The sequence below is a fragment of the Rhodamnia argentea genome, chromosome 1 (assembly GCF_020921035.1).
Source record: "Rhodamnia argentea isolate NSW1041297 chromosome 1, ASM2092103v1, whole genome shotgun sequence".
NCBI classification, from domain to species: domain Eukaryota; kingdom Viridiplantae; phylum Streptophyta; class Magnoliopsida; order Myrtales; family Myrtaceae; genus Rhodamnia; species Rhodamnia argentea.
This window is the reverse complement of record NC_063150.1, coordinates 8,207,849-8,221,138: the sequence shown is the minus strand read 5'-3', so window position 1 is coordinate 8,221,138 and position 13,290 is coordinate 8,207,849. Positions and strand designations below refer to the sequence as shown.

Sequence of the window (13,290 nt, the reverse complement as noted above, 5' to 3'; positions counted from 1 at the left end):
CACATCATCATAGATGGTTTTGTCAGTATTAAAATCTTCAGAAGTTTTCTCAACAATATCCGCCTTTTATATAATAACTAAAGTAAATAAGAGATTCGATTTACCGCAAAATAAAATGTTAATTGCTATGAATTTTTAAGATGATCAGTGTAAGAACAAGCAATTGATATTGGTCACTAAAATATCGATATAGACGTGTAAAAGCAAGAGAGAAGAGGATTAGTATATGATTAGAATTGAATTGATGTTTGTACATAGTGATCTAAGTTGTATGCTAATTTAATTTTGCTTATAAGAATAGAAGCAAATAGAAGTCAGCAGAAGCATCACTGTGCTCCCCCTGTTTCGAAGCTTATATCAACTGCTCTATGTTGCATCTGTCAGCTGCTTGTAATCCCCATATGCTAGTAGTTTCTCATCTGCATTCGTCCGCATATTTAACACATCTTTCTCCCCTTTTTATCATAATCGAAAAGACATAACTATTCAATATACCGGATCATCCATGAGAAAGGAAAAAAAAAAACAGCAAAAACAACACATTCAAACTAGAAACACATGACAAACAACAATCAACAACATCGATCATTCTCTTCTTCTTCTCGTTTTTTTTTTTTTTTGGAGGATGGAGGTGACATTGACAGCTAATTTAATCATAAACTATTCAATTTAGTCAGTTTAGTCTTAAGTCTTTTGACGATTTGACAATATAGTCATTTCAACCATTTTTGACTGGTAATTGCTAACGTGGATGCTGACCGTCTTACGTGGCATGACCAGAGCTAATGTGGATGAATTATGCAATTTTTATTAAAATTTCTGAAATTTTTTCATTTTTTCTTAATTTTTTCTATTTCTTTTCTTTCATTATTTTTTATTTTTTTTCCTATTTCTCTTTGTTGGCCACTTGGCCAATGGGAATAAGATAACATGTGCAAAGTCTCTCTTTTTCCTTATTAATTGGCACGAACCGTCGCGTGAATGATGCGATGGGTTACGTGTAAACAGAAATGAACAGATGACCTACCGGCAAATGATCCGACTCAAACAACCGACATGACGTATCAAATCTTCAGGATGATGGGGAAAGCAGCTAGATGTAGTAAGGAGCACCTCAATTGGAATCGGGCATTGTTAAATTTGATTAAGAGAAACTCATAAGCCAACAAAGCGAAGCCAGTGTGAAGGTAATACAATAATTAAAGAGTAACATGAGCAAGCTCCGATCGGGGAAAATTACCAAAAAAATCCTAAACATATTGCAATTGTGCCAATTTAGTTCTAAGACTTTTTTTCTGATTCAATCCTAAATTTTTTGTATTTGTGCCAATTAAGTCCATCCTTGTAGTGACCCGCCAGCACTAACGTGGCAAATTTTTTATTTGTCTTTCCTTTTTTCCTTTTTTTTTTTCCTTTTCCTTCTTCCTTAGCCAATCCTAGGATCGAGACTAGCCACTGGTGAGGCTTGGCCCCACCGGCCCTCCCCCTCGGCCGGTCGATGACCAGCTCGAGGAAGAAGGAGAAGAAAAAAAAGAAAGAAAAGAAAAAATGATAAAAATATAATTAATATAAAATTTAAAAAAATATTAAAATATTACTGAAATTTGTCATGTTAGCACCAGCCAATTAAAGTTGGTCGAATGGAATAAATTGACATAATTGCAATAGGTTTAGAATTTTTTTGATAAGCTAAGACTTACTTAAGTACTAGTTCTCGAGAGAAAATAAATAATTTCATAATAAATGACTTTTACTGATTGGTCTGATTAACTTAGAGCGCAAGGTTTGCATGCATCGTTGTCTAGGGAACTCACATACTAAAAAAAAAAAAAAGGCAAATCATTTAATGATCAATAAAAGGAAAAAATTCACCAAAATATCCAAACAAATCCCATTGTCACGCATTTATCCTGAGCTTTTTGGGTGGCGTCAAAATCCCTAAACTATGTATACTATGGTACATTTACCCTAAATTTTTTTTATGACATAAAAAACTCCAAACCCATAATTATGTGATACATTTACCCTTTGTCAAGGTTCCTTCAAATGAATTTTCAGCTAAAACAACGTCATCTTTTCTTTTAATTAACCCATATGAGTGTCCATGTAGGCAGATTTTTAATGGTTCTCATTGACAAAACTTTGATGGAGCGTAAATGTGTTACACGGGTACAAATTTCAAATTTTTTATGTAAAAAATTTATGATAAATTTATCGCAATGAGTATAATTTGGGATTTTTTTTAGGGGTTCTGCCGCTTATAAAATTGTGGTCCATTTAACATTCGACGAGAATGGGCAACTTTTTTGGCGCACGCATTGGCTTAGACCAGCGGGGACGACGCACTTTTTTTTCTTGTCGAAGTCCGTCCACGTCATTCACGGTACTTTTCACATTGCATAATCAAACTATAACAATGCCATCGCTGTCATTAGTACGTTGGTTCCTTTTTATGTCAAAAATGATAATTTAATATTTGAATTTTAAGTTCGTGACACTATATGCACATTAAGAGGTTTCGACTGATATCCTCTTAATTTTCAACACTAAATAAGCTGAACAGTTTGATAACGATGGAGCACAGCAGAAATCCGATAACTTCAATTGTAAAGATTACCAAGATAAAGCTCAAGTTCGAGCCATCAATATATCTAAGAAGACCTACTTTGGCTTAGAAACTTAAAGCAGTGAGTTATGTGTCGATTAGAATATTAACTATTTTTCATTACGGCACATCCGAATGATTATTTCAACTCGAATATTCGCCTAGCCAAATTTGGTAGATGTTGGAGTGGAATAACATATGCCCTTCCACCTCTACCTCAATTACTTTAACCAAGTTCAGCGCAAAGTTAGGGAAGACCATCTGCCGCCGCCATTGGAGAGTCACCTATGAGATTCCTTTTAGAGATATTCAACCACATGTCGATACACACACGTTGGGTCACATCCATTTAATCAACCATCAGCTTTAATATCACTTGTTTGAGACGTTAGGTGTTGTGTTCTGTTCCATAAGAAGAAACTCGGATAGTGTGGCGGTACTCGGGTTTGTAGACGCCCGGGTGATGCAAGGAATCAGAAGAGTGTGTTGGTCTTTGAGTTGTTGTGCCTTTTCTTCTATGGATCGTGTGCTGTGAACAGGAAGGTGTTGTTGAGCGACAGAGTAGTTCCGTCGGCAACTTAGGCCAAGAACATAGCAACTACGGAAGTAGTCGAAAGGACGGTGTGATCGAACAATGTTGGCCGGAGTTGTCTTAAGAGAACCGCGTTCAGTGCCGACGAGCACCATCGCATCATTGATGGCACACCGAGAGAGAACATGTGGGCCGAGTTTGTTCCTCTAAGGGGGTTTGAGTGCAACATGGACTTGGTAGACATCTCTGGCGGCTAAGCGGCCTGTGGAGGGTGCTGGGAGTGCGGACTTTAATTCACTCTTGAACTTTCTAATTTAGCCAATGTAGTTATAAATCCTTCAACGATTTTTCAATGTAGTACATTCAGTCTTTTTAGGCTAAAAATCGCTGACGTGGGAAAAATGAATCAAACGACTTCGTTTTGCAATTCCTCATAAATTTTTTGGATTTTTTCTTTACTTTCTTTTCTTTTCTTTTGTTTTCCACACCACTGCTCATCTTCTTCATTATGTTTTCATCTCCTTCCGCTTCATCACTCACGGACACGACCCTCGCTTGAGGCCGGTGAAACAGAGGAAATGAGAATTAACAGAGAAGATGGGAAATTAAAGAGGAAATGGGTCGCCGACATTCCAATATCTTTAGACTTCAAGGAAACCAGCCAACCAATGCGTGCAGGAGGATCAATCAACGACAGAAAAACAAGAAAAATTAGAAATATTATGAGAGAGAGAGAGAGAGAGAGAGTAAACATGGGGAAAAAAATAAGCAAAATGGAGTTGTTTTGTTTAAAATTGTCCACGTTAGATGACCGATGTGCCGCGTAGGACGACCAGTAATGACTAGACACCACATCAGCCATTTCCGATTAAAATTAGCTGGAAGGGCTATACCAGACAACCGTCAAAAAGTTAAGGGCTGTATTGGCCAAATTAAAAAAATTAGAACTGAAATGGCGATTGATATTGAGGAGCAATACGGAGCGGCGAATCAAATACTGCGACTTGGCTGCAAACTATAATTGGAGTTTTGGCAAACGACTCGAGCAAGGATGGAAGCCCAGAGATGTGCATAGGCCCGACGGGGAGCTTTGCAAGGCGTCCGAGATAGTAGAAGATGGAAAAATGGGGTGCCCAACCAACGTGGGGCCCCATGGCCAGTTTGCCGGTGCCTCGGCCATCGGCCGAGCACCCGAGACATATCGATGAGGCGCCGAGGACATCCATAGTATGCCCAAGGCATTTCTAGAGTGCTACGCGGCCGGCCGCCAAGGGTACCAGGGGCGAGCGAACACTCAGCGGTCGTCCCAGGGCTCGATCTGTAAACTAAAACCTCGTTTCAAGGGTAATTCAAGGCTTTAGGGTATGGAAGCTTTTTGCATTCGAACTTGTAATCTCGATTATCCATAGTAGATTTCTCGCCGCAGCTCTCCTGTTAAATTAGTGTCGACGCTCGAGATCGGATCGCGTATATCTCATTTCGTCTGTCTTTTTCTATTCATCGCTTGTTTCTTTGTTTATCGCACGATTATGATCGATTGCACGGCGTTCTTTCCACAACCTGCTACTACTTTTAACACGGAGTTCGAATAAATTATTTACTAATTTCTGCAAACTTTTCTAAAAGAAAATTTTCATTTACGCTAGAAATTAATTACTGAGAATAGGGGATCTCGAGGAGAAAGCTACGGCTGTAAGTATGATTGAAATGCTTAGAAGATGGAAGTGCAAGCACTTCTAGGAGTAGTTTATTAGCTAATACCATCAAAAATCTCAAACTTATATATTTGTGTCCCATTTACCTCAAATTAATTTTTGTGTCGTAAAAATTCTCAAACCGGTATATCGCATACTACATTTGCCTCAAACTATAGAAGTAAACATGACACAGACATACCAATTTGGGATTTTTTGTTACACAAAAAGTAATTTGACAAAATTATTGTACGAGCGCACCAGTCCAAAGTAAATGTAATATGGGTGCACCATTTTAGGGTTTCAAAGGGTAAATTCAAATCGAAGCTTTTCTGACGCAACGAAGCCGATGGATAAGTAATAATAAAATTGAACTGAGTTTAAAAATGATCATAAGCTTTCAAATATTTAAGTAAGCTCAAGAATGGAGAAACTCTTTTAATTTTTTAGAAAAGTCCAAATAAGGACCCGAAGTGCCTTTATTTTCTCAAATGAAGGCATGAAGTGAATTTTATTTCAAATAAGACCTAAAGTGCCCTCATTATTTCAAAAAAGGGATATAAGGCATTTTCAACATTTGTTTTTCGCTTTTTCAAGTTTTTTTTTTCTTTTTTTATTATTTTTCTTTCTTTTTTTTTTTTTGCCCTTCCTTCTCGCTAGTGACTGGAATCGACCAATGGCTAGACAAGGGTTTGCCTCGTCGGCCACAAGGGCGGCCTCGCCTAGCCCTCGCCGGTGGCCGGCCACCGAAGAGTAAGAAGGGCCAAACAAAAGGAAAAAATGAAAAAATTTGAAAAAGAAAAAAATAAATAATGAAAACACCAATGGCCAGGCCCTTGTTTGAAACAATGAGGGCGCTTCAATTCCTTATTTGAAATAAAGTTCACTTCATGCCCTTATTTAAGAAAATGAATGCACTTATTTGAAAATTTCCCTTAATTTTTCTTGCGAATAATCTACAACAAAGCAATTATTTGTAAAATCTTTGAAGACTCGTAATTAACCATTTAACATTGAGAATTGTTGAAGCATCTCACAATACTAGAACACGAAATTGAGCCTTCCTCCGTCAAGTTGCTTAAACTTTTGAGTTAAACTTTTCAACACGACATCAGAATCGAGCCCAGCCCTAAATTTATTTTGCACGTGTGGCTCCGCATTCGTAAATTCCATGTGCCGAACTCAATCCGTTTTGCACATGAAAGGCGATGCTAGAGTATCTCACATCTCTTAAATATGGAATTTCAGCGGGCTTTACATTAGTACGGTATCCCTCCACCTAGAAGTTTGAATTTTAAGGTTAAACTTGTCAAAGGTGAATAATAGCCAAGGGGCTGGAAAAGAAAAATAGGCCCAAAGTAGAAAATCATCGACAAACAACATCCCCATCATGATTGCTCTAAAATCTCCCAAAACTTATCTTAACGGAATAATCTTTTAGTGCATAGGTAGTGTAATCCTATTTTATACACAAATTATCCCCCTGCAGAACCTGACTCCTACAACATCCCCACCATAAACTAGAGGTGACAACATGGATAAAAAACTCAGCCCAAATTGAATATGGGTCACTTAAAGTTTGAAAATGTGTCAAAATAGATTGAAATAGTAAATCTTAAGTTTATATGAGTCTAATATATGGGTTTGATGCAGATCCATATTCAATGCATTTAACTTGAGCCCAAAATGTATGTAACGTTGGGCAAGCCTCAAGCTTGCCGAGATCTGGCCGGTCGTCGCCGATCCCCGCCGGTTGTAGTTCGTCACCGGCAACCCTTGCCGGACATAGAAGAAAACAAGAAAAGAAAGAAAAAAAATATAAAAATAGTAAAAAATAAAAATAAAAATTATCCACGGTATTTTAGCAATACACATTTTTTTAAAAATGTATAAAAAACAAGTTTCATAAATTAACTTTAATATTGAAATATTTTAATAATATGGATAGTATCAAATTTGGATTAGATCGGGCATGAGTAGCTAGATTTGTATTGAATAAGAATAGGTCAAAACGGATTATATGAGTCGAACCGGTTTCGACCCGATCTGGCCCAACCCATCGTTTGACACTATAAACTAACTATCGACCCTCAAATAGTTGTTCTCAAATCTTGCATATATGACACGGTAAATCCTCTCCTCAAACTATGAACGACACCTTCTAAGTGTTTATGAAAAGTCATTTGCACACCTTGTCTCTCACCTAGACAAAAGACTTCGCGCTAAATACAACTTCTCCCGTGTGTTTGCAGATAGGTTTATAACTCGCGCTAATTTTTAGGAACATAACTCAAATGGGCATTACAATCTTACAAAAAGACGGACTCAATAACCTCTCAATAATGTTCAAAGTCTCTTATTTTACCCTGCTAGCTATAAAATCATCTTGCAGCAATCCTAACAGATAATTTCCCATAAGATTCGCTGAGGACACAAGCCAAGTTCAGAAAGGAAAAAAGAATCGCTATGACACTTCATTTCATTGAGGTCTCGTATTGAGATACTTTGGGCTAATTGGCAAGCTCCTGAACTATATAGTTTGCTCACGGGCCTAAGGATCTTCTCATTTACTACGTATGTTCGTTCACGGTACGGGTACCCTAAATATATCCTCGTAAGTTTTTCTTGGAAACAAGGCATTCAGATACTTTGGTTGCCCTATCCATCATGCTTCAAGGTTACCGTGTGGCGGATCTGCCAACCACACCCTCTTTACGAACTTGACTAATTATATTACTCAAAAATCATTTACTTCTTAAAATACACTGATTATTTAAGTAGTTGTTTCATTTAGTTCTGAACTAAGAATATACATTGCCCCGTCAAACAAAATATGAAAATAATCGGGATTCAAGTTCTCATAAGTGAAATGGATTTAGGACTCCAGCTGAAAACCGCACTCGAGTTTGGGACAGGGTTTGGGTATGGGAGAGGTCAACCTAACCCAGATTCACCTCACTAGCATATCTCATAACTTGCTAATCATTACATCCCACAATGTCATGGAGGCAGTTAATATTAAGAGTTATGCTAGTGGGGTTGAAGATCTTATGTAGGCTGAAGATTATCTTGGACGAAGAAAACTATCAGATTTGACCAAATACTCAATTGTCAATTCCAAAAGAATTGGCATGCATATATAAGCGTATTCAGCATTCCAAGAATCCCTGATTGCACTATTTCTAACCTCTATACCCTCTTGGAAGGAAGCTTGACAGAACTTACCCAGCATGCCAGTTCCTAAACAGTCAGCAGCTCCTGAAAGATGAGACCGTGAGTCAGAGACATGCGAGCATAGACCAGAAACATCCAGGCCGAAAGAGAGACCGCCTGATGACAGTAACTACAAATAGAAGAAAAATTGAAAAGCAAAGTCTGGCACAAACAGAGAAAAATAAAAGCCAGGGAGCAGATACACCGACCTCAACAATAGGGGGCTGGGTCCAAGGTTTACTTTCTTTCAACACTACAGATTCTTATATGCCTATCAGAGAAGCAACGAACTTCTTCTCTCTCATATAGCATTTGCATTTGCTAGAACAAAAACTAACAAATTCAGTTCACCTAGAATCTGCACAATGATCATAAGGAGATGATATTCTTTTCTTTTTCATTGTTTTCTTTTTGTTACGAAGGAGGTGATATTGTTCCAATGCTCAATTTTGGATCTCAGTTCATGAGACCAAAGTGTCGGAGGATCAAAAGAGGGTGCCATTGATAATACCCCAGCAAAGGAAAAGTTTCAGCAACTTGAAGTACCCGCAACCCCACATAAGGTTTGTCCTTAATGGTGAAAAAGGGGGGGAAAAGCGACTTAACTGTTAGAATTAGATACATTCAAGAAAGTATTATTCCCATATATCTTCAATTGATCCTAGCAAAATCACAATGGAAGTTCATAATTCAAGCATAGCCCTTGAAATTCTAAGTTATTGATTTGCAGAATGCATTTCCCAGCTTGTAATGCAGACCATAGGTGTCCTGAAAGTGCATACTGAATGCCAGAGGTATTTCCACATCATATGATAAAATAAATAACAACTTTCTCCATGTGACAAACCACAACATGCACAGATGTCCATGCCCAAGACGTTTCTACGCATTCAACAGCATGAACCATTAGCCCATGTTGACTTGATGCTATCACAAGCAATGTCAGGTTCGCTACTAATTGTTGAAACAACCACTGTCATTTAACATATCATTTACCTTTTCTTTCTGCTTGTAGATGGTGTCAATTTTCTTCATGTAGCCATCCGTCAGTTTCTGAACAAAGTATAAACGTTATGTAAGGAAGATAGGCACATCTAACGGGTTGTATGGAATTCAAAAGTATGCATCCACAGACGCTTCATCAGAGTAACAAAACACTACTTAATGGCAGGCATGCGTAAAATGCAAAGCAAGGAAAAAGCCAAGTAGACCAAATCGTTTGATAGGCATAGTTATTGGTGCATTACAGAATTTTGGTACAGGAGGATTATCATGCAAACCTCTCTTCATCCGTCACTCCTTTTTTTTTTTTCCTTTTATCTTATTGATCTATTGTGTAGATTGTACGTGTACTACAGGCTCTGGAGCATCACAAAAGAAAACAACAAAGAACAAATCAAATGCTTCACTCTGGAAGAAGATTTGAGAGGCAAGAGTAGAAGGTATCTCATCATTTGATGACATGATGCAGGAATTACCTGCAAATCACTAGACAAATCTTTCACATTGTCTTCTGAAAGTTTTTTCTCCTGTCAGAAGTGGATGCGATGTGAAACTGAACATGTAAGTAGACAATGGGAAGAAACCACACATAGAAGAGGTGAAGTTCAGAAAACAAGAAATGTGACAAACAAATGTATTGAAAGAGCAGACAATCCAGCAATTAGAACCTTCTCTAGCTTTTCATAGGCTTTCAACGCATCTCTTCTTATATTCCTCAATGCCACCTGAAAATCAAGTATCAGAGATGAAAACAACGGTGATAGAAGATAGTGTGAACCAGCAATCACATATTGATCTCCAATGCATCATATAAGCTGAACATGCACAATTCCACAAGCATCAGCTAACTGTACATTTTGCTGACACACGTGATTATGAAAGCCGTGCTGTTGCAAGCTAAGCAATTAAGTCAGTGATGTTAAAAACTGGTAGTCACCAAAATCTGTTCAATTATCAAGAGTTCCTGTAACATAGCAGGAGCTAAAGCCTGTGCCAGATTTAATCTTCGGACTTCTTGTGCAGGGTAAGTGGTTTTGTATCCCTTCTTAGCAAGGTGATGAAGACTCCGACCCAAAAAAAAAAAAAAAAAATGATGAAGATCACAATACCATGGAAATGATTTATTTACTCAAGAAGGTAAATTCCTAATTGTCATAAGCCATCGATATAATATGTAGATCTACCTTCCCTTCTTCAGCCTGCTTTGCCACAACTTTTGACAACTCCTGCAACAGTAGTGTAAGAACAAGTAACAATATTAATGTATTAGCAAGCTGTTAGAAGTGACATTGAATGTACAACGTTGTAACGGAGTACCTTCCTTCTTTCAGTTGTGAGTTGTGGGAGAGATAAGCGGATTACTTCTCCATCATTATTCGGCGTCATACCAAGATCAGAGCTGACAATGGCTTTCTCTATGGCCTTTAAGCTGGAATATTTTATAATTCAAAATGCACGTCATTATTTGACTAGTGGGGCAAAAACAACAAGACATCTCTTAAATCAGAATGCGTTCTCTAACAAGAACGTATTCCCCGCCATTCAACAGTAACGACAACCATAAATTCACCAATCAGTAGAAAATGAAGACCAAAAGATCTAACAATAACTTGTAGAGTTCCTACTATTCCCTGATATGTATTGAACAAACTGCTTCAAGGATTTAACATGACACCATCAGCTCAACCTTCATAATAGAACGTACAGAAATATACGACATGAGGATATCAAAATTCCGCAATGTGTCAAACATACCTGGATTTATCATATGGCTGAACTAAGAGAGAACTCGCTTCAGGTGTACTGATTTGAGCAATGCTCTTCAAGCTGACTGGACTCCCATAGTACTCCACCTGAAAAAATGTCATGTTGCTGTTACTGTAGATAGCAGTACAGTGCTCCTGAGAAGTACAATTGTTAAGCCAAGATAAGGACTTCAGAGATGTGCCAATACTGAGAATAGTTTAGGGCCTGTATCTAGGGGCAAACAAGAAATTAGCATTTACTCTATTCATTTTGTCATCTTCCCCAGAAGTTGTTCTCCACATACCAGGAATATAACAATCACAAGAATATAAAGAAGGAATTGCCACACCACAGAAAAAAGTATGTGATGATTATGCCAAAAGAAGGAATAAAAGGGAAGGCATCAGTCTTCTTGAGTTGAAACAATCTAAAGGAAGGAAGAAGGAACGGAAGTGGCAGACCAAATAAGGATGCTAATCCCAGAAGTTATCGAATATCGGCAATTAAATTCTATGCCCCAACTTTAGAAATATGCAAAACGCTACCAAAAAAAGAACTTCTGCAACAAAATTCTCGTTAGACACACATGTTCATCAGGTTCTGACTTCAGCCAAAAATTTGGTGTGGTTTCAGGTGACAGGATTCTAGCCTCCTAAGGCATCCATGATTCTTTAAAAAGGGAAAATGAGAGAAGGGAGGTAGGCATAATGGCCTTAAAGTTTGTATGTGAGACACTTGGAACCAGATCAGGCAGCCTCTTAGATGGAGTTAGATCGTCAGGTATCAACATATATACTTGGCCATAAGGATACAGAGAGAGAAGAGCCGTCATACTAGCAGAAAATATGGAAAATTCTATTGACCAGATGGCTTATTTGGGAGTTAGAAAGAAATGGCCTGTTTGGGTACAATATGCAAATTTAGAAACGTACTGGTACCGAAGGGATAAGCAGAAAGATGATACCTCAACTTTGTCTAGCATAGCTGGGTTCGCCCTTCCTGTTCTGACGGAATTAAATTTTGAGCGAAGTGTCTCAATAGTCTTTTCCATTCTTTGTTTCTGAGGGAAAAACGATGTAGTAAATTAAAACCCTCTATGTAGCATCACTAAGCATATGCAGAACAACATGCCCATTCTTTCTAATTTTCACGACACTAGATTCCAAAATAGTTATACAACAGCCACTTACAACATCTTTTTCAATCGTAGATTTCTCAGCTTCTATTTCTTCAGTGGTAGCACACTTCACAACTCCTGCTCTGAAATGGAACAAATCTGAAATTTAACCCCACAAAATTCAAGCAGAAGAACAGTGGCTCACTCAAAGCAACTTCAGAAGATTGTAGGCAAAGTAACTTAGGGCTCCAGACAAATCCAGCTAGTTCATCAAGCAAATCTACGCTCACTAGCTACAATCAGCTCCACTCGACTTTAGTGTAGAATAAAGAAAAGCTTGGGGTAGCTAATACTTCAATCAAGTATCTCACGAGCCAAATCGAGTATTTACATTTTTCTGTATCATACACATCCTATATTGTAGTGGGAACAGTGAAAATGATTTACTTTGAAAGCTCTAGCTTGAGCTCATGCTGCGAGCTTACATCAAAACCTCCTCTTTGTGACAACCGAGTTGAATCAAGCTCAAAGTTGAGAAAATTAAACAGTAACACCGTCTGCAGTCAAGATTACGATCTCTAGTCGAGTGCTTGACATTGAATTCCGTAAGTAAGGTGAGTTCGAATGTCTCTAGGCTCCATCACGCACTTTAAGCAGACTTCCACTACAGCAGTCTCTTAACAAGGAAGCAATAGAGTACACCCATCTCCCCATATTAACCAATTTACAATGACCACAACAACAATGACTTCAATTCAGAAACCGACTCGCCTCCCTTGCAACAATCCTCTTTCGCCCACGCGCCTCTGGCAACAAAGTTTCGCGGCGCCACTGCGGATACTCACGTAGCTCGCCGCGGCGCGCAGGGAACCCACGGCGGCGCTGCACGAGCCGCACCCGGAGCTGTCCGACCATCCACGATATGAATCTGCAAATCAAACACTGTAAAATCGTTCCACGGATCGTCCCGACGGTCGAGTGACGAGTTACGTGAAGAGGACCAGAGCAGAACGTACCTCGGAGAGCGAGGAGGGTCCGGGGAGGGTTCGGCTTGGGTTGGAGGATGGAACGAACCGGAGGTGTGTGAGAGAATGGCGACGCCATTGCTTGGTTCCTCTGCTCTGTAAGCAGTGCGAGTCAGCGAGCGAGCGAGTGAAATGAGTGAGTCAGTGAGTGAGTGAGAGAAAGAGCGAGCGAGTTGTCAATTTGACGCTGACATGAGAAGAAAATGAAGAGGAGGAGGAGGAGGAGGAGATGGTTCGAAATGGATAAGAGCTCTGGTCGGAGGCAATTTTCGGGTCGAATATGTGCTCGTCGGATTCGGGCGATGGTCAACGGACTCGGACCAGGCCGGGTTTACTTTTTGTCCAGGCCCACCCAT

The 13,290-nt window shown here is 38.9% G+C and overlaps 1 protein-coding gene across 3 annotated transcripts; it reads right to left on the bottom strand.

Annotated features, from left to right (window-relative positions):
* Positions 1–374: 374 nt before the first annotated feature.
* On the bottom strand, positions 375–13,153 carry LOC115756955 (ribosome-recycling factor, chloroplastic). 3 transcript variants are annotated; one of them, XR_004017272.2, is made up of 11 exons: positions 12,926–13,153; positions 12,681–12,837; positions 11,983–12,052; positions 11,757–11,852; positions 10,802–10,899; positions 10,364–10,475; positions 10,231–10,272; positions 9,715–9,771; positions 9,523–9,599; positions 9,041–9,097; positions 7,690–8,089 (listed from the first exon to the last, which is right to left on the bottom strand). XR_004017272.2 is itself a non-coding variant. In XM_030696954.2 (11 exons), the coding sequence occupies exons 1-11, from the start codon at positions 13,011–13,013 to the stop codon at positions 8,072–8,074; spliced, it is 846 nt and encodes a 281-aa protein (XP_030552814.1). In that variant the 5' UTR covers positions 13,014–13,151; the 3' UTR covers positions 7,690–8,071. The 3 variants fall into 3 exon arrangements, 2 of the variants coding, with proteins under 2 accessions (XP_030552815.1, XP_030552814.1); XM_030696954.2 differs by having other exon boundaries at positions 9,523–9,573; positions 12,926–13,151; XM_030696955.2 differs by lacking the exons at positions 7,690–8,089; positions 9,041–9,097 and adding an exon at positions 375–387.
* Positions 13,154–13,290: the final 137 nt, after the last annotated feature.